Source organism: Terrapene carolina, unplaced genomic scaffold (genome assembly GCF_002925995.2).
Source record: "Terrapene carolina triunguis isolate 2854851 unplaced genomic scaffold, T_m_triunguis-2.0 Scaffold23, whole genome shotgun sequence".
NCBI lineage: Eukaryota > Metazoa > Chordata > Testudines > Emydidae > Terrapene > Terrapene triunguis.
The window spans coordinates 14,724,327-14,747,992 of record NW_020664374.1 but is presented as its reverse complement, the minus strand read 5'-3'; the positions used below and the strand labels follow the sequence as shown (position 1 = coordinate 14,747,992).

Sequence of the window (23,666 nt, the reverse complement as noted above, 5' to 3'; positions counted from 1 at the left end):
CCTGCCCTGAGCGGCTCATGGGAGGGGGCTGGAAGGGATATGCCCTGTTCCACCCCCTTCCCCAAGACCCCGTCCCTACCTCTTCTCTGCCTTCTCTACGGAGTAGCGAGCACGCTGCCACTTCTCCCCTTCCCCTTCGCAAGGGCCATCAGCTGATCAGCACAGGGAAGGAGAGGAGGAGGGGCAGGAAAACACCATGCTGGGGGAAGAAGCGGGGGAGGGGGGAAGCTTGGCTGCCGCAGGACCAAGCTTCTGCCTCCTGCCCCCGCGGTGGGCGGGGGGGCTGAGGGCCGGGACCGCGGCAGGCAGCAGCGTGCCACTCAAAATCGGCTTGCGTGCCGTGTTTGGCACGCATGCCTTAGGTTGCCGACCCCTGGACTAACTCATTTAATAATCCGATGGTAGTACACTGAACTGCTGCAGTCATCACAGTTTGGATCAAAAGCTTGGCCCCTGGTTTGTGAGGCTGACAGAATTAGAAAGCAATCCAGAGGCAACCTGCTCAGCCTATGGAGGATGAGAGAACCTTTTGTCTGTTAAGAAATCCCGTGGCCACTAGCTGGAGCAGCAATCGTGGACACAAAAAGGAGACACATTCACCCTTCTTGGTCAGAAAGAGGTGCCTACACCATTGGGATTTGGGGGGATGGTGGAGGGAACTAAAAAGGAGGTGTAGGAAGTGGGGGAATCTCAGATAACACATCAGAAGGCAGAAAGAGTGACGCTGTTTGATTCAGTAGGTTTGTACTAATTAAAGACATCTGTGTGCACATCTCTACCTTTCTGCTCTTCCTGCCAGTAATAGTCCTGTAAGCAGGCAGTATATTCAAACAGACAGGAATATGAGCTCAGAGAGTAGGCATATTGTAAATTTTAGTATCCTTGCATGTTTATAAGAACTGAATTGGCAGGAAGAGTAGGATGACTGAGTGACATCTGTGTGTCTCTATCATCACAACTTATCTATCCAGTGCTCCGGAATTATTGTTGGGTTGCCCAGCTATAGATGGGATTTTAATTTTTTTGCTGTCACTGCATTAGAGAGCTGAAAATGCTAAAACTACCAGGGAAATACTTATAGAAATGTCTTTAGCGGGGAAGAGGGGTGTCTGTTTTCACTTTAAAAAAAATTAAATATTCATCTATAAGGAGCCTCAAAGATGATGGCAGGAGGTGCTGGCAGAATTATTGGTGTATATATATGCTATTCTCTCTAATCATACTCAGGAAAGAATTGATTAGGAATGTGGGAGGCCAGGATAGGACAGATACATCAAGTACAACAAAACAGTATTTCGTGAGATGAAGAAACATTGTGAGGGTTTTTGATTAATTTTATTATCTAGCTACACATTTTATAACATTTCTTGAGAACAGACCCTGTAAAGTGGTGATGGCTCTTCTTCATGAAACATATTCAGCACAGGAGTCCCAGTTTTAGGATAAGTAGATCACAGTGAGTGTCCCCCAGGGCTAGGAAAAGCAAAGTGGGGTACGGTTATCAAACAGGTGGAAGAATCCTCGATATATGTCAACTCTTCCGAGCTGTAAAGGGATGTTTTATAGCACTGGAAAGACAAAAATCTCCCCTTTCCAAAAGGATACACAGTGTTTGCTTCTAGCCCTGGATTGCCCTCAGCTATCAAACTTTGAAATCATAAAACTTTAATATACAGAAGAGCTATTTGGGGGCATTTTTAGAGGTTTTTTTCTTTTAATTATTAGTTGTATTTTTCTCTCCATCTTAGGCCTGTATAAGCAGGTACATGGCTGCAGGGCATTTTGGCTTTACAGAAAATGCCAATGAAGGGCACAAACAAATTTCAAAACATTCTATTTAAAGAGTGCTCTTTCATAAACTGGATTTTTTTTTAGTGTAGTCATTTTAAACACAGTTGACAGTGTCTCTTTAAGTAATAAATTATATAGCCAGAAAAAATCTGAGCATATTAGTTATAGAATAATCTTTTCATAATGGGCCTTCTCCTGCAATGCCTCAGTGGGCCTTTTATGGGAATACAGAATCAGGTCTAATGTGAATAATTAAATCAAGAACAGAAACCTGAAAATTTTTGAACATATTTACAGAGGTCCCCAAAGTCATCAACTGAGGGCCATGATTACAGGTTGAAAGAAAGTGTGTTTGAAACACATGCTATATAAAACAAACTTCACTTACTTTAGTGACTGGATTTGCCACTTTTACAGCCATCTCCAAAAATATTTTGGATCCAATTTATGTCAAGGCCTAACAAAAGAACCATTCCAGGTTTTATAATTATCTAAAGGAATAGACGTCTGCTAGCGGCAGAAGTAAATGCTGCAAGATCATTAACATAGTCCAGATAGAAAATACAGGTGAATGTGATGAGCCTAGGTCCATCTCTATTTAGCACATGCTTAACTTTGAGCAGATACGTAAGCCCCATTGAATTCACTGGAAGTTAAGCACATGCTTAAGCCCTTTGCTAAACAAGGATGGTCTTAAGCACACAAACACAAAAATTAGCACAAATGAGATCATGGTCCATGACCAGGCCTCCTAGGCCCTACAGTAATACAAAAATAAATAACAGTAATAATTTGTTGAATTAGGAATTTAATAGTATTGTAGTTTCCATTTAAAACCCTAAGATTTTCACAACCACTTGCTGAACTGGATTTTAAAATTTGTGAACTCCATTAGCTGGAAAAATAAGGTCTTAATGATTTTGAATTGGCACTCTTCCCTTGGAGTCAGTGCTTACCCAATGCTACAGCACAATATGAAGAGGTGTGCTGCGGAAGTGCCATATTGGATAAAATGTAAAACGTAGGTCTTGACCACTATTTGCAAAGGCTGCATTTCAGTGATGAAGAAAATGATTCCTGTGATTTGTTTGGGATCTTTCAGAATGAAACTTGAATTGTAAGTTATATAACATAACATTTGTATGTTTGGAAACTGCCACTTTTTTCTTTATGAGACATTAATTTAAATAATAGTTATTGTGCTTGAAAAGAGATTTGGAAACCTGCTGGGAAATATTAAATATTGTATTTAAAAATAAAATTCCTTTTATAAACTGTGTCTTATATTATATATCTTCTGTATTTTGTTCTCTTGACCTGTATAGCAAAGGATATTGGCAATAAATAAACTAACAAATACATAAATCATGATCATGGCCCCTAATAGCCATGATCTTGCAAATAGTTATGTGACTGGAACTACATACATACTTAAAGTAAAGCATATGAATAAGGATCACAGCCATAGAGCTCATTTGCTCAGCAATTCCACACCCATAGTTATTCATGTTTACAACACAAATAGTTGCAGTAGAAATAGTTATGGTGTTATAAACAGGAGGATAATGACTGCTCATGGGAAATATAATTAGGTCATACTTAGGAGCAGATGAAGATTTACGGCTTGTGTCCTCAAATGTATGCACTGAAATCATTCCGTGTTCTGCACATACATCTGAAAGTAGATTCTGGACCTTAAGAAATTTGCTCCTATATTTTTATTCACCATATGAAAGGTACATAGGCTTCCTGTACCATAAGCTAGTGAAAGGAACAAAACAGCACCCAACCCATAGCTGCAGATTGAGAGCTGCTCATATCCAGGTACACCATCCAGGTGCTCATTTTAGAGACAAAGCATACAGTCTTATCCAGTCTAAGATTATAACTGGCTCTGTTACATCACTTATGCATGAACAATATAGCATGTGCTCTGGCCTTGCCCCTTATTGAGAGACTGCACTTAGAGAAAAATATTGCCTAGTGAAACTAAGGCCACGCCTTTTCTGTACCACACACATTTGGGATATGCACACCTGTATCGCTTTCCTTTTTTTGCTAAAGCTCCTGTCAAATTAAAAACCAAAGGAAAAGTTAAATGAACCATAAGCAGCAGCATCTCCATGTTCACAAGTGTTTGTTACAATTTCTCACAAAATCTTATTTCTTAATTCAAACAGGACTGGATATGAATATGTGGAATGGAAGATGTCTGAAGGATTGTGAACAGAGTTGTAGGGAGGTAATGTAATAGGTAATGTAATAATTGCTAGTTTTAAATAACAATTTAACTAGTCATCTGAAAGGCAGAGTAAACATTTGTAGATGATATGGGCAGGACAAAATGAAATTGAACCTAGAAAAATGCGAGTCTACAGCTGCAAGGCCATTGAAGATCTACTATATGACTACTTTTCCTATGAATTCTAAATTTATATGTATAATTGGACAATGAAAGAAAGCACAAAAAGGGTCTGTGAAGGAGATGGTGTTATATTTAATTCTTTTCCCTCATTCACCAGAAAAGAAAGTTACTAACCTTTTGCTGTAACTGTGGTTCTTCGAGATGTGTTGCACATATCCATTCCACTATAGGTGTGTGCGCACCTCGTGCACAGCTGTTGGAGATTCTTCCCTCAGCAGTACCCACGGGGTTGGAGGGAGCACGCTCTGCTGCACTGCACCACTGTGCACAGGTATAAAGGGCAGAGCTGCCCCCAACCCCTCTTTCCTACTGGATAGACTCAAACAGAGAGGGGAAGGGCTGTGGAACAACAGTTACAGAAAAAGGTTAGGTTAGTAACTGTTTCTTTTTCTTCCAATGATGGGACATGTCCATTCCACCATAAGTGACTAACAAGCAGTGTGAACTGGAAGTGGGTTTGGAATCTACTTGAACAAGGATTGCAGGACTGCCCATCCAAATCTGGCATCATCTCTGGATTGATGAGAGCTGGTGTAGTGAGAGACAAACATATGGACTGATGACCAGGTTGCCAACTTACAAATGTCCAAGATGGGCACACAAGTCACATAGGCTGCAGAAGCTGCCTGCAACCTGGTTGAATAGGCCAGCACTCTACTCTGGAGTGCAAGATCAGCCAGTTGGTAACATAAATGAATACAACTGGAAATCCAAGCAGAAATCCTTCAGAATGACACAGGATGGCCCTTCTCTCTGTCTGTAAACACAAGGAACAATTGTGACAGAGACCTAAATGGCCTAATCCAACCCAGGTAAAAAGTCAAAGCTCTTTTATTCGAATGAGGCTTTGGACAGAAAGTCAGTAAATAAATTGCTTGGTTAATGTGAAAATTGGAAGCCACTTAAGTCAGGAACTTCAGGTGAAGTCAAAGGTATACCTTGCCTCTAAAGAAAATTGTATTGGGAGGTTCTGATACTGAGGCTTGCAATTCCCCCACTCTCCTGGTCAAGGTAATAGCAACCAAAAAAGCCACCTTCACGGAAAGGTATAACAGAGAACAGGTCACCAATAGTTCAAAGCAGGGACCCAGGAACTTCGCTAGAAATAAATGTAAGTTCCACCAGGGACAGGGCTGTGTGCCTGTAAATATAACCTGTCCATACCCTTCAGAAACCTGATAGACATAGAATTGAAAAAAAAACAAGCAGTTATCCATGGAAGGGTGGAAACTGAGATAGCTACTAGGGGGACTATGACAGAACTAGCAGGTGTGATGGTGTGTATAAGAAAGGTGACCATTTATATCACTATTGTTACCACTATTACACGGTCAAAATGTTTGTTTAGAGGGCCCAGCTTGCTGAGATGAACCAGCAGCTGCAGAAGAGAAGGGAGGTGGAGTACGCCTCTTGTAACTTCTCCTCCTCCTCCTCTTTCTGGACTGGTCCTGAGTATGAGGCATGAAAGGTGGAAACTGTTGGGACTGCTGCAGCTGGAACGGCTTTATTTTTGTTGCTGCTGTATAAATTCCCAGAGACTTAATGGATGCCCCTGAATCCTTAAGGCTTGTAGCCTCTTGTCAGTCTTTTTGGAAAAGAGCAAGGGGCCTTTGAATGGGAGGTCCTGGATGGTTTGTTGAACCTTCAGGGGAAGACCTGATGACCACAGCCATGAAGAGCATAGCATAGTGATGGTGGAACCATAGCTTGAGCCAAAGAGTCCCCTGCATCTATTTTTGCCTGCAAGGTTGTTCTGGCAACTAACTTGCCCTCCTCCACCACAGCTGTGAACTCCTGCTTTACCTTGTCCGGAAGCCTGTCATTAAATTTTAAGATATTATCCCACAGACTAAAATCATACTGACCTGCTGCTTTTCAATTCTAACTACCGGCCACGTTGCCATTAGTGCAGCTCTCAGTACTACATAGCCAAGAGCTTTTTCTGGTTTAATCTACACCTGACACGTATGATGCAGCTCGTGAATTGTTTAACTTGGTACTTCAGGGATTGGTCTCAATAGGCCCATCCTAGGCTCCACAGTCAACGAACCCCCTTGGCTTGAGGACTGTCCCTGAATGCTGCTTCTTTGAGTGCATCTCTGTGTCCTTGCCTCCACTCGGTGCCTGCACTGAAGATTTTGAAGACTCCAGTACTGAGTCCTTAGGAGACTTATGTTGTCTCTTCTTCAGTACCAGCAACAACATCTGCCTCTCAACTCAGATCAGGAGGAGCACTCCTAACAGATGTGGATGTGCTTGTTATCTACTCCATACAGGAAGGCTCCGATGGTGGGGGGAGTGCAGACTCCATCAATAAATACTTTAGTATGGCTACCCTCTCTTTGACAGGGGTTTGATCCCTCCACAAATGTGACATTTGTCACTCACATGGCGCCTCCCCTAGACATTTAAGGCTGCTGGGTGTGGGTCACTCACTGGCATGGACTTGTTATATGAGTGACAGGACATGAAGCCTGGGGAACAAGGCATAAGTCCAGTACTGGTACCAAAACAGGAACTGGCAAATCCAAGCTACTAAGTACTAACCTAAACATATTCTTATATCTAAAACAATGTAAAAAAGGCTAAACTAGCCTAAAACTAACAGAACAAGTACCATTTACACTAAAGAGGACAGAACTTGTACATGCAAGGACAGCAGCTTCAACAACAGTGAATGGCAGTAGGAAGGAACTGAGGGGAGTCGGGGACAGCTCTGCCCTTTATACCTGCATACAGTGGTGCGAGAAAGCAGAGGGCACTCCTGCTGCTCCAATGGGCACTGCTGAGGGAACAATCTCCAACAACTGTGCACGAGATGCACACACACACACCTTCAGTGGAATGAACATGTGCAATCACTTGAAGTAATCTAATTTTTTACCATGTAATTAATGGCAGTTATCATAACAATCCACCACTATAGTTGTCAATAACCAGGTATTTGGTTAACAATCTTAGGAAATTACTCCATCTTATTCTGTCTCAAAACATTTCACAACCTGCTCAGCATTATGGCTACGAATTCTACTATTGAAGTGTTCAAATTTTTTGTGTGTTTCCCTTTCCCCTTAGAACTTGGCTGCACTGCATCACTGGAGCTGCTTCAAAATCTTTATGCAGGCAGAATAAATTATTTATAAGCGTCGATTGTTCATAGCTCAAAATAAACACTGCCTGCTACACAATGTTTTAATACGTTGTATTTGTGTACTGCTGTCTTCAATAGCAGCATGACCTCCAAAATTATAGCATGCAGAATTTTACGTATAATGGGCACCATTAAAGTATTTTTACCTTTTTCCTGCAATCTAAAAGATTACTAACTCTTCCACCCTTAGCATGAATAGTTCAATTGAAATCAATGGGATTACTCATACACAACGTTAGGCATATGTTTAAGTGTTTGCAGGATCAGGGCTTAACTGATTAATTATACAGAGGAAGCAGTGGGTACTGAGTGAATACAAAGTATTATCAATTGCACAAAGTAAACAGAAAGAAGAAAGAATTCTTCACATTATTTTCAGTTACCACAGTATAAAATATTACTTTAACAACAGTAGATACACAATTTCCAGACAGATGTGATTTTTTTTAGTTGACAGTTTCCCTTTAGTTAGCTTGTAATTCACCAATGACCAGTTTCTTGTCTCATCTCCGTAATGGCTCTCTGTGAAAGCTTCTATTTGTCTGGAGTGTTCTCAGGATAATGCATTAGCAGAGAAAGGCACCATGCCTCATTTGTGCCAAATATATAAGTGGAGCAACCATTCTAAACTCCTTTGGAGCTGGCTAAGGGCTTGTCTATACTTACCGGGGGATAGACAAGCGGCGATCGATGCATCGGCGGTCGATTTAGCGGGTCTAGTGAGGACCTGGTAAAACTAAATCAACCGCAGATCGCTCTCCTGACTCCTGTACTCTACTGGATCGAGAAGAGAAGGGGGAATTGGAATGTCTCCCGTCCACATCGCGTTGCATGGAGCCCCTGGTGAGTAGATCTAAGCTACGTCAATTTGAGTTATACTATTCACATAACTCAAATTGCGCAGCTTAGATCGAATTTCCCCTGTAGCGCAGACAAGGTCTGACAGAGGCAGGTTCTCCGCAAGTTTCTTTGCCTTGGTCTGCAAAACACCTGGTATAAGTCCCAAGTACAGCCTGGCAGTTATGCCAAGTGTGTAAGTGTTTTACTGTGTTTACACAATAGGAAACAAACAATTCCCCTGGTGTGTAAAGCATACTTGGAAAAATCATCATCTATTGCATTAACAAAAACTGCACCATCCAGCCAAGTTATTATGAATTTGATGTTTTCTAGCAATAATCCAGTTTTGCTGTTACATAGCCCCACATCTCTCAATCAAGACAGCATTATTTTTCACTGTATTCTTTCTGCATCACACAGAGTTCAAGGAATCCTAGGCTGAGAAAACTGGGACTGAATAAAAGGGCAATTTCCTCTAGGATTTAAGTGCTGATAATGAGTTATAAATAACAGAGAAAGTATATAGGAATGTAAGGCATGAAATTATTCATTTGGAGAGCAAGTGAGTTTGTCTCATTTCCTTCCTACCATGTTGTATTGGATGCTCCTCCCACTCATATAATCCAGAAAAAGAATGCCTTCTTCATCTGCTATGTGCATCATTCAAGTTATTAGAAATGTTGACTACCAAAGAATAGTAAACCCAAGCTAATTTCATTTCCAGATAACACCTACCTACACAGCTAACCAGGGCTAGTGGAATCATTTTATATGTTAAACAAAAAAAAATGGGAACATTGGGGCTTTTTGAACCATAGCCCATAGTGACTGGAAGAGAACTGGCATGATGTTGTATAAATGCATAAAGAGAAAATATAAATAAAAGTAAATGAAGACAGAGAAGAAAAATAAATGGATGATAGCAGGATACGGGAATTAATCCTAGCTTGTGCTAGTGCCACACAGGATATACACCTGAAATATGAACTTAGAAATAGGACAGATGCTTCACTATTGGACAAAGCAACAACCATAGAGCACAATATTTCACCAATTCTTGGAGTAAAAACAGGAAGGTTTTTTCCCTCATGTAATTATTACCTGAATGAGGAAAAATGTAACATATTGTAATTAGTAACTAAGGCCCCAATTCAGGAAAACATGCCTATTCAGGAAAGCACTTAAACATATGCTTAAGTCTCATTAACTTCATCCCTTAATTTCTTGAATAAGGATGATTTAATAATGTGCATAAGTGATTTCCTGAATCAGGCCCTCGGGGGTCTAATTCTGCAAACACTTACTACCTGGTGTAATGCGTACCATGTTAAAATGCAAGTTTGGACCTCAAATTGATATAATACTCTATAGCAGTGGTTCTCAAAGCCGGTCCGCCGCTTGTTCAGGGAAAGCCCCTGGCGGGCCGGGCCGGTTTGTTTACCTGCCGCATCCGCAGGTTCGACCAATCGCAGCTCCCATGGGCCGCGGCTCAGCGCTCCAGGCCAATGGGGGCTGCGGGCAGCGGCGCGGGCCGAGGGATGTGCTGGCTGCCTTTCCTGCAGCCCCCATTGGCCTGGAGCGGCGAATTGCGGCCAGTGGGAGCCGCAATCGGCCGAACCTGCGGACGCAGCAGGTGCTTTCCCTGAACAAGTGGCAGACCGGCTTTGAGAACCACTGCTCTATGTCATACTCATGTCTGATCTGGGATCTCTTTTAAAGAAGCATTTTTTTGCTTAGCTATCAAACAGTTTACATCCAAGACCATTTTTGCTTTAATTTGCTACCATTCTCCCCTGTATCTTTTATATTTGGCAGCTTATCATTCTACTTAAACATGATTAAATTGGTTAGAGAAATAATCCAACTCTTTTTGCAAGTGATTTCTCATTTAATTACAGAGCAGGTCTGTGTTGGACATTCTTCAGTGATCATCCTGGAAAAAATGTGTTAATTACAGTATTGCAATTAATTTGCTTAAACTGTACTAATGGCCTGATTTTCATAAATGTTGAGCATCCACAAATCTCACTGAAGACAATCACATTAGGCCTGAATAAAGATGGGGAGTGGTTGGCTCATTACAAAACCTAAACCTAATTTCTCCCATACTAATTTCCCCCTACTGTTACTCACACCTTCTTTTCAACTGTTTGAAATGGGCCACTCTCATTACCGCTACAAAAGTTATTTTTCCTCCCTTGGTATCCTACTGTTAATTGAATTGTCTCGTTAGACTGACCTCACACTTGGTAAGGCAACTCCCATCTTTTCATGCATTTATACCTGCTCCTGTATTTTCCACTCCATGCATCTGATGAAGTGGGTTATATCCCACAAAAGCTTATGCCCAAATAAATTTGTTAGTCTCTAAGGTGCCACAAGGACTCCTCTTTGTTTTTTTTAATAAGAACTACAGTGTTCAATACCTTTGAAAATAAGTCCTTAACTGTTTTGAAATACCAAGAAATCTTTGTAACAAGCACGCAAATATGTTTCCCACTAAATTATGTTACCACACAATGCATATTTTACATACTTACAGAAAATAAAATTTAAAAATTTAAAAGTCAAATAATGATTTCAAAACAACTTCCAAAATGATTTTATGACCATTATCTTTTAGCTATTATCCTACAACTTATTATTTGCTGTGTCTGCACAATAGCACGGCTTTATAAACATCTAAAACAAGTATAAAAATAATCCCAACACACTTTTCTTCTGATATCTATTTTATGTTTTTCACTTTTAAGTGATATTCATTAAAGGATTAATAATCACAAACAAACCCATCTGCTGTGGTACCACTGCTCTCCACATTCGTTACAAATAACGTAAGTCATCATTTGTTCATCTGGATTTGCATTTCGCACCCAACTAGGAAGGAAGAGAGTTCCCCTGGCAATCATAGTGACAGTGCAATCAAATTTTTCACAGCGCCTACATTTTATTTTGTCGGTCTGTGTGCCATCAATAACTTGGGGAAGCTGATGTTCCTGAACAGATGATTCTGTGTACAAAGCCCTGAGTTGTTTCAGTTCATCATTGGCCATTTCCATCACTGTCATCTCAGCAAAAGTCTTTGGACTCACAGTCCCTGAAAATAGGTTATGTTTTAAGTGGAAATTTTTAGGATTCTTCAAGTTAGAGACTTTGCTTCTGATACAATTTTTGTACTTTTTGTCATTTCTAGCATGAAGAGCAAAAATACGCTCTTCAATTTCTTTGGATAATTCTTGCCGCTTATTGGCTTCCTCTTTGCTTGTGGCAGAATCAGTCAAGGCTTTATAAATAAGTTCTGTGCATTTCAACCTCATGGCCTTCACATGTTCTTGCTGTGGGCTTATTTCACTGCCAGCAGGTTTAGTGTCTTCATTATCAGTGCGCTGTTCTTCTAAAAGACCCAGTTGATTCACACTGCTTTTTGGCTCATTATACACTTCATCTTTTGGAACGTTTTGTGATGTTAGCAAACTGTTAGAGCCAGCAGCATCTAACATTTCATGCTGATTCAGTTCTTCAGAAAACTCAGTTTGTTCTTGTGGACTCACACTGAAATATTCATTGTGCTCTTTCACACTCTCAGAAACTGACTTTTTACCTTGTATCGATGAAAGATAGTTATTCTTGTAAAGTATCTTCCACTTTGATAATAAATGCTTTGCTTTCTTTTTCAATGTTATTGCAGGACAGTTCTGGAGGACTCTGTACACAGCTTTGGCAACATCAGTCTCCTGAAGATATTCTATAGTCATATCAACAGCTTCAAGTTCTGTAAGGTGATTTCCAATATCTTGGAAACTGTTTTCAGAGAGTAGCTTCTCAATATAATGGGCTCTGTTCATAATTATTTTCTTATCAGACATTTTTAAACCTGAAAGAAAAGTAATAATAATAGCTTTCTCTATGGTCACGATGATTATATCATATATTTTTATTAATGTTCTGCAAACTTTCACAAGCTTTGTTATTGTACAATTTAATTTATTCTTAAATGTGCAAAAAACCTTACTTGCGCCACAGATGTCCTTATTTGCATATACATTATAGAAGTAGACACTAAAATAAGCTGAATATGTAGCCAGTTACATGCTCAGTCAAAGTTTTGAGACAACAGAGGGGCTTTGCACTGTATCCTAAATGTTAATAGACTCTGGTTCTATTAGTCAATTGGGAAAAACAAGGTCCAAAGCTCAGTGTTCACTACTGAGAATGCCCAGCCACGAGTCCTTTGGTGTTTAAAATCTAGATACTGTTAGAACAGTGGTTCCCAAACTGGGGTTCGTGAACCCCTGGGGGTTCATGAAATGTTACAGGGGGTTCTCAGGAAAAAATTCCCTAATGGCGGACAGAACTGTCCCTAGGGATCTTGGGCAGCACAGGGCCAGCAGCCCAGAGCTCCTGGACTTCCAAGAGCTAAGCAGCTCAAAACAAGCCTATCTGTCACACTGAGGAGATTTAAACTTCAAGACTCCTTATAAGAAATGGAAAGGGAGGTGGATATTTTTTGATATTTTTAAAATTAAATAGGCAGCTAATATTGTTTTTAAAATTATTATGAAGAACAAGTTTAAGCTTTGTTGTAACATGCGTTGTTTGCCTGGACTGCTCAAGACCTGAATGCTTGTGTAGGAGGAACTCTTTGAGTTGGTTTCTTAAATACCTTCATGCTGTTTCACATCTGATACTCCTTGATGAAACATAGGAGCCTTGTCTTATAACAGGCTTATTCAAAGTGATACAAGCTACGAAAGTGAGATCTTGGAAGAGTGTTGCCATTTTCATAATGTAATAAAAAAACTGTAATGATAAATAATAATTAATAATGAATAATGTGTAATAAACAGTGTCTCATAAAAACAAATTTTATATTACCAAGATCACTGCTTTTATAATTTATATTCAGGTAAAGGAGAAAATCCCTGGAAATATTCATTTTTTAGGAGGGGGTTCACGACACTTGACATTTTAGCGAAAGGGGTTCACAGATTCTTAAAGTTTGGGAACCACTGTGTTAGAAAGAGGGCTCGGGCTGAGAAAATTGTTACAATGACACAAATTGAAAACTCTTTTTTCTCATGCAGCCAGGACACAAACTGTTTAGGGCTTTATATAACAAAGTCAACCACTTGAATTTCACCAAGAAGCAAATAGGAAGTCAATGCAGTCTTCAGAGAATTGGCGTATTATTATCCAGTTTATATGTTTTGTCACTGATTTTGTATGCCTCAACTTTTGGGTTCCTCATTTGAGACCTCTTGGATCTGTTTTTCATAACTGCTGAGCACTCAGTTCCAACTGAACTCAATGGAAGCTGCAGATCGTCAGCATATCTAGACAAACAAGTGGAAGATGGACACCCAAAAGTGAATGACCATCTTAGAAGATTTTGATTTGTGGCTTATTTTTATTTGTTAAAATCAATCTTTGTCACCCCAGCCAGCCCTTTTCTTAGCACGAGTCTTCCATGAATGTTTACAAATTTGGCTTAATAAATTCCCAAATGTTTGGGTGTCTTAATATCTAATATAAAATCTTTTAACTAGCTTTAATAATTTTTATTGTAAAATAAAATATATCATCTTTCATATAATTTATCATAACAAATCACTTAATTAAATAGTTCCCGAATGTTGCCTTTTTGTTTATTGCATTTGTTTACCATGACAAAGCCATGATTTCCCCATTTCTGTTTGCCATTACATTATAACAAATCAGGTTCTGCATCTCACTTCCCTCTCCCTGCCCCCCCCCCCAAACAAAATAAAAAACCCAGGAGCCCATTTTTCTGTCAGTGGATGTCTAAATGTTATTGACATAAATGGGGATTATATATGCACATCCAGGAGAAACCATAAAATGTACAAAGGCTTTAGGAAACCTGTGCATTCACATTCTCCCCGTATGAAACTAGCTTGCAGTGCTTATATTAAAAAAGTTTTGCAGCAGAAAACTGAAATACGCATTGATTGCTTCTTCATATTAAGCTTCTCTTAGGCCTTGACTATGCAGAAAGATAAAATCACGTGGCTAACATGTGTGCACTGTGTGACCAAATCACATTTGCCCTGGGAAAATGAATTAATCCAGTATATGATTCAGAATGGATTTTTCAGGCAGCTGTTGTGGATCCAACAATTTTAATTTATATATATATATAATTTTTGACATTTGGGTTTTTTTTGGGTAGCTGTTAATAGTAAACAGATGAACAAATTTAATTGGGAGCTGCTACGTTAAATCCTGGGAGGCTAATAAAGAGAAATGGGACCAGACCAGTAAACGCCCACTGAGGTCATCTCCTCTGCCCTTTCCCCTATTAGTTCCAACATTCTACATCCCATAGCAAGTAAATATTTTATTTTACAAAGGTAAAGTAGGTTTCAGAATAGCAACTCTTATATTAGAAACTGTTATCTGTTCTTTTTGCAAGCTCTTTAGGGCAAAGACCTTTTTGTGTATTTTTCATACAGTACCTGGGACACTGACTGTGCTATACAAATAATGTTTTCACAGCATATGCACAGTTATATGGCCTAATGAAAAAGTAAAGGGCATTCAGGATGTCGATTCTTGTGATTGGACTGTTTTTAGATTTTCCTTATGCCTTTCTCATTATGCCCATGACAAAAATCAAAGCCCTCGGGACAGAAACAATATACAAATTTGTACAAAAGACCAGCAGTCCTAATACTTTTCTCCATTATTCCACTTTGATAAGCATAAATTAAGACTGGATGAAGTGTTCACTGAAGTGAATACTTGGCCTTGTAAACCAGTGTGACTGTGTCACTGTTTTCAGGGCTTGTCCCAGTCAATTTTTTTTTTAAACCAGTAATAGTGTTTTGTCACAGTTTTTGTATATCCTTTCTGACTCTGACCAGCTAAAGAAGTCATCGGCCAGCTGAGAAGTTGAGACTGATAACAGGTTGGCTAAGTGCTCACATATTAAGGAATACAGCATCACCAGGCCTGTCACATGTGTCACACAGCTTTGCCTTAGTCATGAAGGTTCCAAGCAGAAGTCTGGGCAGTGCAGTGAATGATGAGCTGACAGGCAGATCACATGATCTGCGCAGCCATATGCAGGTAATTACTAAGCTTGCCTAGTATGATTCATGCGTCTGACCAGCTTCCTTGCACCACAGGTGAGCAGAGGATTAAGGTAGGGCCTCTGGAACTGGGGTAGAATAAAGGACTAAGAATAAAAGGGAGATAGGGCTGCTGGTGCGCTGAGACACCTGCCTACATGCTGACCAATACTGTCTCATTGCTTCCTTGTCCTCCCCTGTTTGTCTGTATCTATTTGTTGTCTCTTGTCTTGTACTTAGATTGTAAGCTCTTTGGGGCAGGGACCATTTTTTGTTCTGTCTTTGCACAGCACCTAACACAATGCGGTCCTAGTCCATGACTAAGGCTCCTAGGTGCTACAGTATTTCAAATACTACTACTAAAATGAATAATTATGGTAGAGAGAGTGAGGGGAAGGTTAAAAGGGGAGAAAACTGAAGGATGCTGAAAAAGAGGCGAAATGACACAGGAAAAATGAGGAAAGAGAAGAATAGAAAACAAGAGCACAGAAAATATGAGGAAGAGGTGGAGTGGGCAGCACTTTTTGTCCTTTATCCCCCAGCTGCCAAAACCCTTGCTTCACACCTCCCTGACTGCCTCCAAAAACAATCCATAAACATTCCCAGACTGCCAGTCCCATGTTTTCACTTTGAAAATCTGCTCAGCATAACAGGCTGAATCCACTTTGAAGGCTCTTGTGATCTTAACTCATGACAATTTTCAAAGTCAGGGAAAACTGTTGGTACACATCCAGAATATACATCCACAGAAGAGTGGTTACAGACAGAAGTTAGAGAGGAGACAGCACAAGGGGGATGTTTACTGTATTGAATATACAGTTTTAAAAGTCCAGACAATCACCCACAGGGAACTCGATGTAAGAAAGAAAGGGGGCTATCTAAGCTATCTATTTTTGCAGAATTTAAGATGTCACTAAACTAAATGTTTCAATACATTATGGATGCAAAGATACACTTTCTGCATGTGAACTTAATGTAAATCTTCCAAATGTGAACTGAATGGAAAGCAATGCAATGTTATCTTTTTGAATTTGCAGATATCAATGCCTACAGTGAAATTAATATCAATTATTTATTACAGGGTCTGCCATGTTTCCCTAAGTGTGAACCACAGCCCAGCCTGACCTTCTTCCAAGCTGATTGACACTCTCTACTGGCATCCTAACCTGCCTCCAAAATGTCAAGCATGAATGGGTTTAAAGAGCTTTGTAAATCTTGGATGATTGGTATTAAAAATGAAAAATGCTACTTAAGTACAGTTTTAAAATATTTAGAAAGAAGCGAGATTGACAGGATACATTTTTCAGTTACATCTGTTGAATTGTATGCATAACAACATCCTCAGTCTCATTGTTTAGTTTAGAAATATACACAGTCTAGTACAGGGGTCTCAAAGTCCCGGCCTGCAGGCCATCTGTGGCCCGAGAACCTCCCCACTGCGGCCCGTGGAAACTTTTTTAAAAAGTTCTGTCATCCGGCCCTCATGGCTGCTGGCTGAGGGTGGTGGGGGAGGCAGGAGAGGAGCGTGCATGAGAGATTCACATGCCCCTTCCCCCAACGTTGCTCCATCCTGCTGCTTCTGGGACCCTCCCAGGGGTTGCACTCGGCAACGTGTCATCACCTCGGGCAGCTCAGCTCCCTGCAAGCGGTTCCCTATTCCTGCTGTTGCAGGCGGAGCTGCGGAGGAGAGACCTATGCAGCCAAACTGCCGGCTGTCTGCTGCAGGCACCGCCCCCTGCAGCTCCCCTTGGCTTGGGGAGAGGGACAGAGGTACCATAACTAGTTGCTGGGCAGAGTCAGCCATGGAGGCAGCATCTTTAGTTGCCAGGCAGAGTCAGCCATGGAGGCAGTATCACTAGTCGCTGGGCAGAGTCAGCCAGGGCAGCATGAGGCCAAGAGAGCAAGGGAAAAGGGTGGAAAACAGGCTGGGAGGTGGTATGAACACCATCTTCAGTGACATTATTGGCCCGCAGGGAGGATTTGAGGACTGGCACTGGCCCTAAGGTAAATTGAGCTTCAAACCCCTGGTCTAGTACAATGAGAAGGTTTGTTTAATTCTGAAAAACTAAAGGGATGGAAAAAATAACAGTATTCATTTCCAAAAATATCCTACATCCTGAATAACGACAAATACAGATCCAATCCAGCAAGTACTAGATTGCCTAACTAAAAGTTACACAATGAGAAAGCAGATGTATAACTAATCCTTGATTAGTTTCCTGTCTTCCAAAGATCAAGTAGTTGGTGTTGAAATAGGAAGAAAATCTGCTGGTTGTTATGGTTGGTCATGAGACACAGGGTGAAATTAGCTACAGTGTCATGCATAGGCGTGCACACAGGGTGTGCTGGGTATGCCCAGGCACACCCTAATGCAGGGGTGGGCAAATGGCTCCACTCTCCCAGCACGGCAAGCCACAGGGTCCGCGCTCCCAGGCCGGAGCGCCCGGCCAAACGCAGCAAGCCGCCGGTCCCTCCCCCGCCTTCCCCCGGAGCCCTGCCACCGCGCGCAGCGCTCTGGGGGCCGGGGCTGCGCGCTCCCGTGGGGCAGCGTTTGGCTCCGCGGTGAGGCAGCGCTCTGGGGGCCGGGGCTGCGCAGGGAGTCAGACACGCTCCCCCCTCCCCTGGAGCCGTGCTGCCGTGCGCAGCGCTCTGGGGGCTGGGGGCTCAGCGGGGAGTCAGACACGCTCCCCCCTCCCCATGAACCATGCCGCCGTGCGCGCAACGCTTTGGGGGCCGGGGCTGTGCACTCCCGCGGGGCAGTGTTTGGCTCCAAGGGGAGGCTAGGAGCCTCATCTCATGGTAAGGGGTCCGGGGCCAGGGGGGGTTGGATAAGGGGTGGGGGCAATCAGGGGACAGGGTGGGTTGGATGGGGCATGGGAGTCCCGGGGTCTCTCAGGGGGCGGGGGGGTGGATAGGAGTCAGGGCAGTCAGGGGACAGAGAGCAAGGAGGGTCCTGGGGGGGCAGTTAGTGGGGGGGTCCTCTGGAGGGGGTGGTCAGGGGACAAGGAACTGGGGGTGGGTTGGATGAGTCAGGAGTTCTGGGGGGGCGCTGTCAGGAGGCAGGGGTGTGGAGAGGGGTTGGGGGAGGCAAGGGGGGGGGATTGTATGGGTTGGGAGTTCAGGGGGTCCTGTCAGGGGGTGGGGAGCAGTTGGATAGGCGTGGGAGCCCAGAGGTCTGTCTGGGGGTGGGAGTGTAGATAAGGGTCGGGGCAGTCAGGGGACAGGTAGGGGGTAGGGTCCTAGGGGGGCAGTCAGGGGACAAGAAGCAGGGAGGCTTAGGTAGGGGGTGGAGTCCTGGGGGGCAGTTAGGGGCAGGGGTCCCAGGAGGGGGTAGTCAACTCAGGGGTCAAGGAGCAAGGGGGGTTGGGGGTTCTGAGGGGGGAAGTCAGGGGGCGGGAAGTAGGAGGGAGTGGATGGGGGCGGGACTAGGGCAGGGCTCCCTGGGTGCACACCCTAATGAAATGGGCTGCGCACGCCTATGGTGTCATGTGCTCATCCAGTATGCATTATACTGCACTTCGGGATAAGGCACTGGTTTGGCTAATACCCTCACCTCCAAACGAGATCTTTTCCAGCCCTTTTACAATGGTTACAAATGTGTGTGCACTGTTCCATGCCACATATAAATTCTATATCCATACCTTTTTTACACACACATGCAGTGGTTAAGTTACTTATGAGTTTTCTGAATCTCCCAAGCATGCATTAACTTTTTCAGGACTTGGCTCTAAATTACTAAAACCACACACGATTTAAACAACAGATACAGCCTATGTATGAATGAATATGCCATAACAAAAGATTAAATATGGACTACAAGTAAAATAAGTGTGTTGAACAACTAAATGAGCATTTATTATAATCTTAGAAAATTTACAGCTCAAGAGATAGGCTACTTACACTTAAAGCAAAATAGATGTGTTTACAGGAATTCTTTCCTCAGAGGTTGATGTATGCATTCAATGAATAGTAAAGACTCCAAACTGAGCAGTTCACACAGGATCTATGCACCAAAGCTAGATAAGAAAAACCACAACAGTTACAGCAGTTATCAAAATATGTGCACAAAGATGTTAATAGACCCTATCATGGCCCCAGAAGAATTAATGTCTAAAGTTGCTCTGTCATCATCAGCAAACAATTTATCTGGGCTCTTAATCAAGTTATTAAAGATTAGGGTGACCAGACAGTAAATGTGAAAAATCGGGACCTTGGGTGGTGGTGGGGGGGGGGGGAAATAGAAGCCTATATAAGAAAAAGACCCAAAAATCAGGGCTGTCCCTATAAAATCGGGACATCTGGTCACCCTAATTAAGATATATTTAGGGCCCTACCAAATTCATGGTCCTTTTTTGTCAATTTCAGGGTCACAGAATTTTAAAAATTGTAAATTTCATGATTTCAGCTATTTAAATCTGAAATTTCATGGTGTTGTAATTGTAGGGATCTTAAACCAAAAAGGAGGTGTGGGGGGGGGAAGGAGGGGTCGCAAGGTTATTGTAGGGGGGTTGTGGTACCGCTACCCTTACTTCTGCACTGCTGCTGGTGCTGACTTCAGAACTGGGCAGCCGGAGATCGGTGGCTGCTGGCCGGGAGCCCAGCTCTGAAGGCAGAGCTGCCACCAGCAGCAGCACAGAAGAAAGGATGGCATGGTATGGTATTGCCACCCTTACTTCTGTCCTGCTGCTGGCGGGGCACCATCTTCAAAGCTGTGCACCTGGCCAACAGTCGCCGCTCTCTGGCCACCCAACTCTGAAGGCAGCGCAGAAGTAAGGGTGGCAATACTGCGACCTTCCTAAAATAATCTTGCAACCCCCCCCCCCCCCCCCCCCGCAACCCTCTTTTGGGTCAGGACCCCCAGCTTGAGAAATGCTGGTCTCCCCCATAAAATCTGTATAGTATAGGGTAAAAGTACACAAAAGACCAGATTTCACAGTCCGTGATGCGTTTTTCATGGTCGTGAATTTGGTAGGGCCCTAGATATATTCCAGCAAAAAATCCCTAAAATGAAAACAGCCACTTTGTGTAAATGACAAAGGACAATCAGTGTATATCACTCACTCTCTCTCTCTCACACACACACACACAAAGACACCTTTAGTCATTTTGATTGTTAATTTCTTATACCACTATGTCTGGTTTGCCAATTAAACTAATGTTGTTAAAGGCCAACTGTTTTTGGTTTAACATGCTGTACACTGAGTTTTGGTAAATTTTAAAATGTTCACCACTCAGAATTAAACAATGTTTTAAATTACATCTGCAAGTAAACAGTAATATCCTACCACTATAGACATTTATGACAAAATATTTTTAAAAGACCAAAAGCTCCCCAAAATCAGAAAATCAATGGGAGATATCAAAACAATAACCCCAAAATGCTCAACCATGCACAGTATCAGCCTTATTGTGTCCCTTCCACTCAAAAAAAAGAGAGGGGCCCTACAGCATGTCCTGAAGGTCAACAAAACTGGGTGTTTCAGGCCAACAAGGTGGAATGAATTCCAAAGTTCGCTTTCACTTTGGTTGTAACAGGTCATCTGTAAACCATGGTGACCTGTGAGAATGAAGATGGGGAAGAGAAAGCCTAGAGACTATTTTATCAGTAATCAGGACAGAAGACAGGATAAAGTCCTATCCTCACATTAACAGAGTTAGCTGATGAAGTAGCAATATACTCCCTCAGAGCCCTCTAGAAACAGTGGTTATGCTGGCCTCCAAGAGTGAATGTCTAAACCAATCTCCCACTCAAAAGAAGTGCACCCCCACCTTGGATCATAGGAGGTAATGAGTGGTCTATGATGTAGGTATATTTCTAAATGCCCTATCTTCCATCCCAGCACAAACAAAAGATCAAGCATGATGAAGACCATGAAACCTTGAGCTGTTCCAGAAGAATTGTGTATTTTTTTCATATAAAAACTTAAAAATGGGTGTGTTGTCGTTCAAAGTCATTAGGGGTCCACAGCACTTTTAAAAACAGTGGGGGTTTACTGTAGTATTTTGACCAAATTCACTTCCCAGCCATTAGCATGCAGAGATGTGCATATCTGCTGCTCTCTGTCCCAGAGTTGGAAGCATTTCAGCAGTGCTGTATGTGTGTATTTAGTTTGTGACGGGCTTTAAGATCCTTCAGGATTAAAAGTAATATACACATATAAAATACAAAAATCTTACTCTAATTTTTGAGCCAGTGTTTTATTAAAAGGCAACGTGAAAAGAACATGAGTGGCATTAGCACAATTACTGCTCTATAAACCAAGCCCAGACTCTGGAATTCAAACTCTGGGGTGGATAGAAGAGAGTTATAATGTCAAATCCTTTGTCCCAGCTCACACAATAGCAAACACAGAGCTGTGTGCTAACCAATGTAAGACACACTCATGGTAGCTATAAAACTCTACAAGTTACTGGAGGTTTTGTCCAAAAAGGTTATTTTTGTGTATTTGGAGGGGTGGGAGGTAGAGTTGTTCTTCAAAAGAAGAGTCAGGGGATTCTGCCCCTGAACCTTCCAATCTTGGAATACCCAGAGTCTAAGGCAGTGGTCACCAACCGGTTGATCGCGATCAACTAGTCGAACCTGGAGGATCTCCCAGTCAATCGCGATCTCCAGCTGTGCAGCGGGGCTACTGCTAAGACAGGCTCCCTGCCTGTCCTGGCCCTACGCCGCTCCTGGAAGTGGCCAGCACAGCCCCGTGGGTGGGGGGGCAGGGGTCTTCCTCCACACGCTGCTCCTGCCTGTAAGCACCACCCCCACAGCTCCCATTGACCAGGAATGGGAAGCTGTGGCCAATGGCAGCTGCGGGGACGGTGCTTGCAGAGAGGGGCAGCATGCGGAGCCATACGTCGCCCGCTCCCTGCCCAGGGACTGCAGGGGCGCGTTGGCGCTTTCCAGGAGTGGCGTGGGGCCGAGGTAGGCAGGGAGCCTGCTTTATTGGCAGCCACGCTGCGCTGTCGACCAAGAGTCTGATTTGTCTTGAGTACCCCATGTTTCACTTCACTTACAAACTACTTGCTTACAAAATCAGACATAAAAATATAAAAGTGTCACAGCAGACTATTACTGAAAAACTGCTTACTTTCTCATTTTTACCATATAATTATAAAATAAATCAATTGGAATATAAATATTGTACTTACATTTCAGTGTATAGTATAAAGAGCAGTATAAACAAGTCATTGTCTGTATGAAATTTTAGTTTGTACTGACTTTGCTAGTGCTTTTTACATAGCCTGTTGTAAAACTAGGCAAATATCTAGATGAGTTGATGTACTTCCTGAAAGACCTCTGCATGCCCCCTGTGGTACGCATACCTCTGGTTGAGAACCACTGCTTTACAGAATGCGATCAGCAATTTTAAAATGCAGGATTTAATTTTTTTTACCACCAGAGGGGGCTGTAGTACAACTAACCCAAGACATCTTGATTTTTTTTTCCCCCTTAAGTGTACACTGTATTTACTATGGGTGCATTCCATGACATAGAGTGTACTCACTCTGGATTATTATAACTGTACCAGCATACAATATTACTGCTTTTTTCCTTTGGTGGGTCTCTACCTTAAACGGTCAGTTTTTTAAAAGCCCAAGCAACAGATGAGCCAAACAAAATCATAGTCCCTAAAGTGTGCAGAGGATGCATGGCTTAATTCAGCATAATTTTGTAATACTGACATTATTCTGCTGCATGTAAAAGAAGAAAAGTAGCAGAATCCACTGTTTGCTGTTGATTGTCTGTTTTGAAATTTTAAGTATAGTTAAAAACACCAACAAACAAACAGTCTTTCAGGAAAAAAACGTAGTAATCATTACAGAAGCTACAGTGAAACTAGACAACATTTCAATCCATTTATTCAAGTACTTATAATTCTATTTTCAGGTCAGGGAAAACAATGGTAAATTTGGAGCAAAGAAAGTCAGGCTGTATGCACAGCATTTTAATGTCAACTTTTGTTAGACAAGAGGCAGCATGATCTAATGGACTGAGAACATTTAGGCCTGGAGGAGTACTCCAACCTGAATGAGCCACACCTTAAATGGTGAGCGGGTAGCTTCTAGCACTTATGATTATGAAGGTTACCTTCCAATCCTGAACAGAGTGTAAACTGATATAATACTGCCTTCTTAGGTCTGCAGGCAAACAGCTCCAATGCCTCTGCTGCAGCAATGTGTGCAGTAGTCAGTGTCATGTCAGTCTTCACTGCTACTATTCAGAATTTTCTGGGAAGCACAAAACTAGGGTTACCATACGTCCGGATTTTCCCGGATATGTCCGGATTTTTGGGATTCAAATCCCCGTCCGGGGGGAAATCCCAAAAAGCCGAACATGTCCGGGAAAATCCAGCGCCGCTGGGCCGGGGGCCGGGCC

General features: G+C 42.3%; 2 protein-coding genes across 3 annotated transcripts in view; both read right to left on the bottom strand.

Annotated features, from left to right (window-relative positions):
* LOC113405031 (ras-related protein Rab-9A) overlaps positions 1 to 19,277 on the bottom strand; it is a 45,249-nt gene extending 25,972 nt beyond the window's left edge. Inside the window, exon 1 of the mRNA XM_026649633.2 lies at positions 19,199 to 19,277. The gene's annotated coding sequence lies outside the window, so the exon portion shown is untranslated. The remainder of the gene's footprint in view (positions 1 to 19,198) is intronic.
* LOC112117534 (transcription elongation factor A N-terminal and central domain-containing protein-like) overlaps positions 1,328 to 23,666 on the bottom strand; it is a 30,917-nt gene continuing 8,578 nt past the window's right edge. The window contains exons 2-3 of one of the 2 annotated variants that reach the window (XR_003369697.1): positions 19,199 to 19,314; positions 1,328 to 1,473 (exon numbers count right to left, since the gene is read on the bottom strand). Coding sequence is in view for 1 of the 2 variants with exons in the window: in XM_026649618.1 (XP_026505403.1) it covers positions 10,985 to 12,073 (1,089 nt within the window). In the remaining variant the exon portion in view is untranslated. Of the gene's footprint in view, positions 1,474 to 10,984; positions 12,082 to 19,198; positions 19,315 to 23,666 lie in introns of those variants that run through there. The other variant, XM_026649618.1, reaches the window with a different exon arrangement.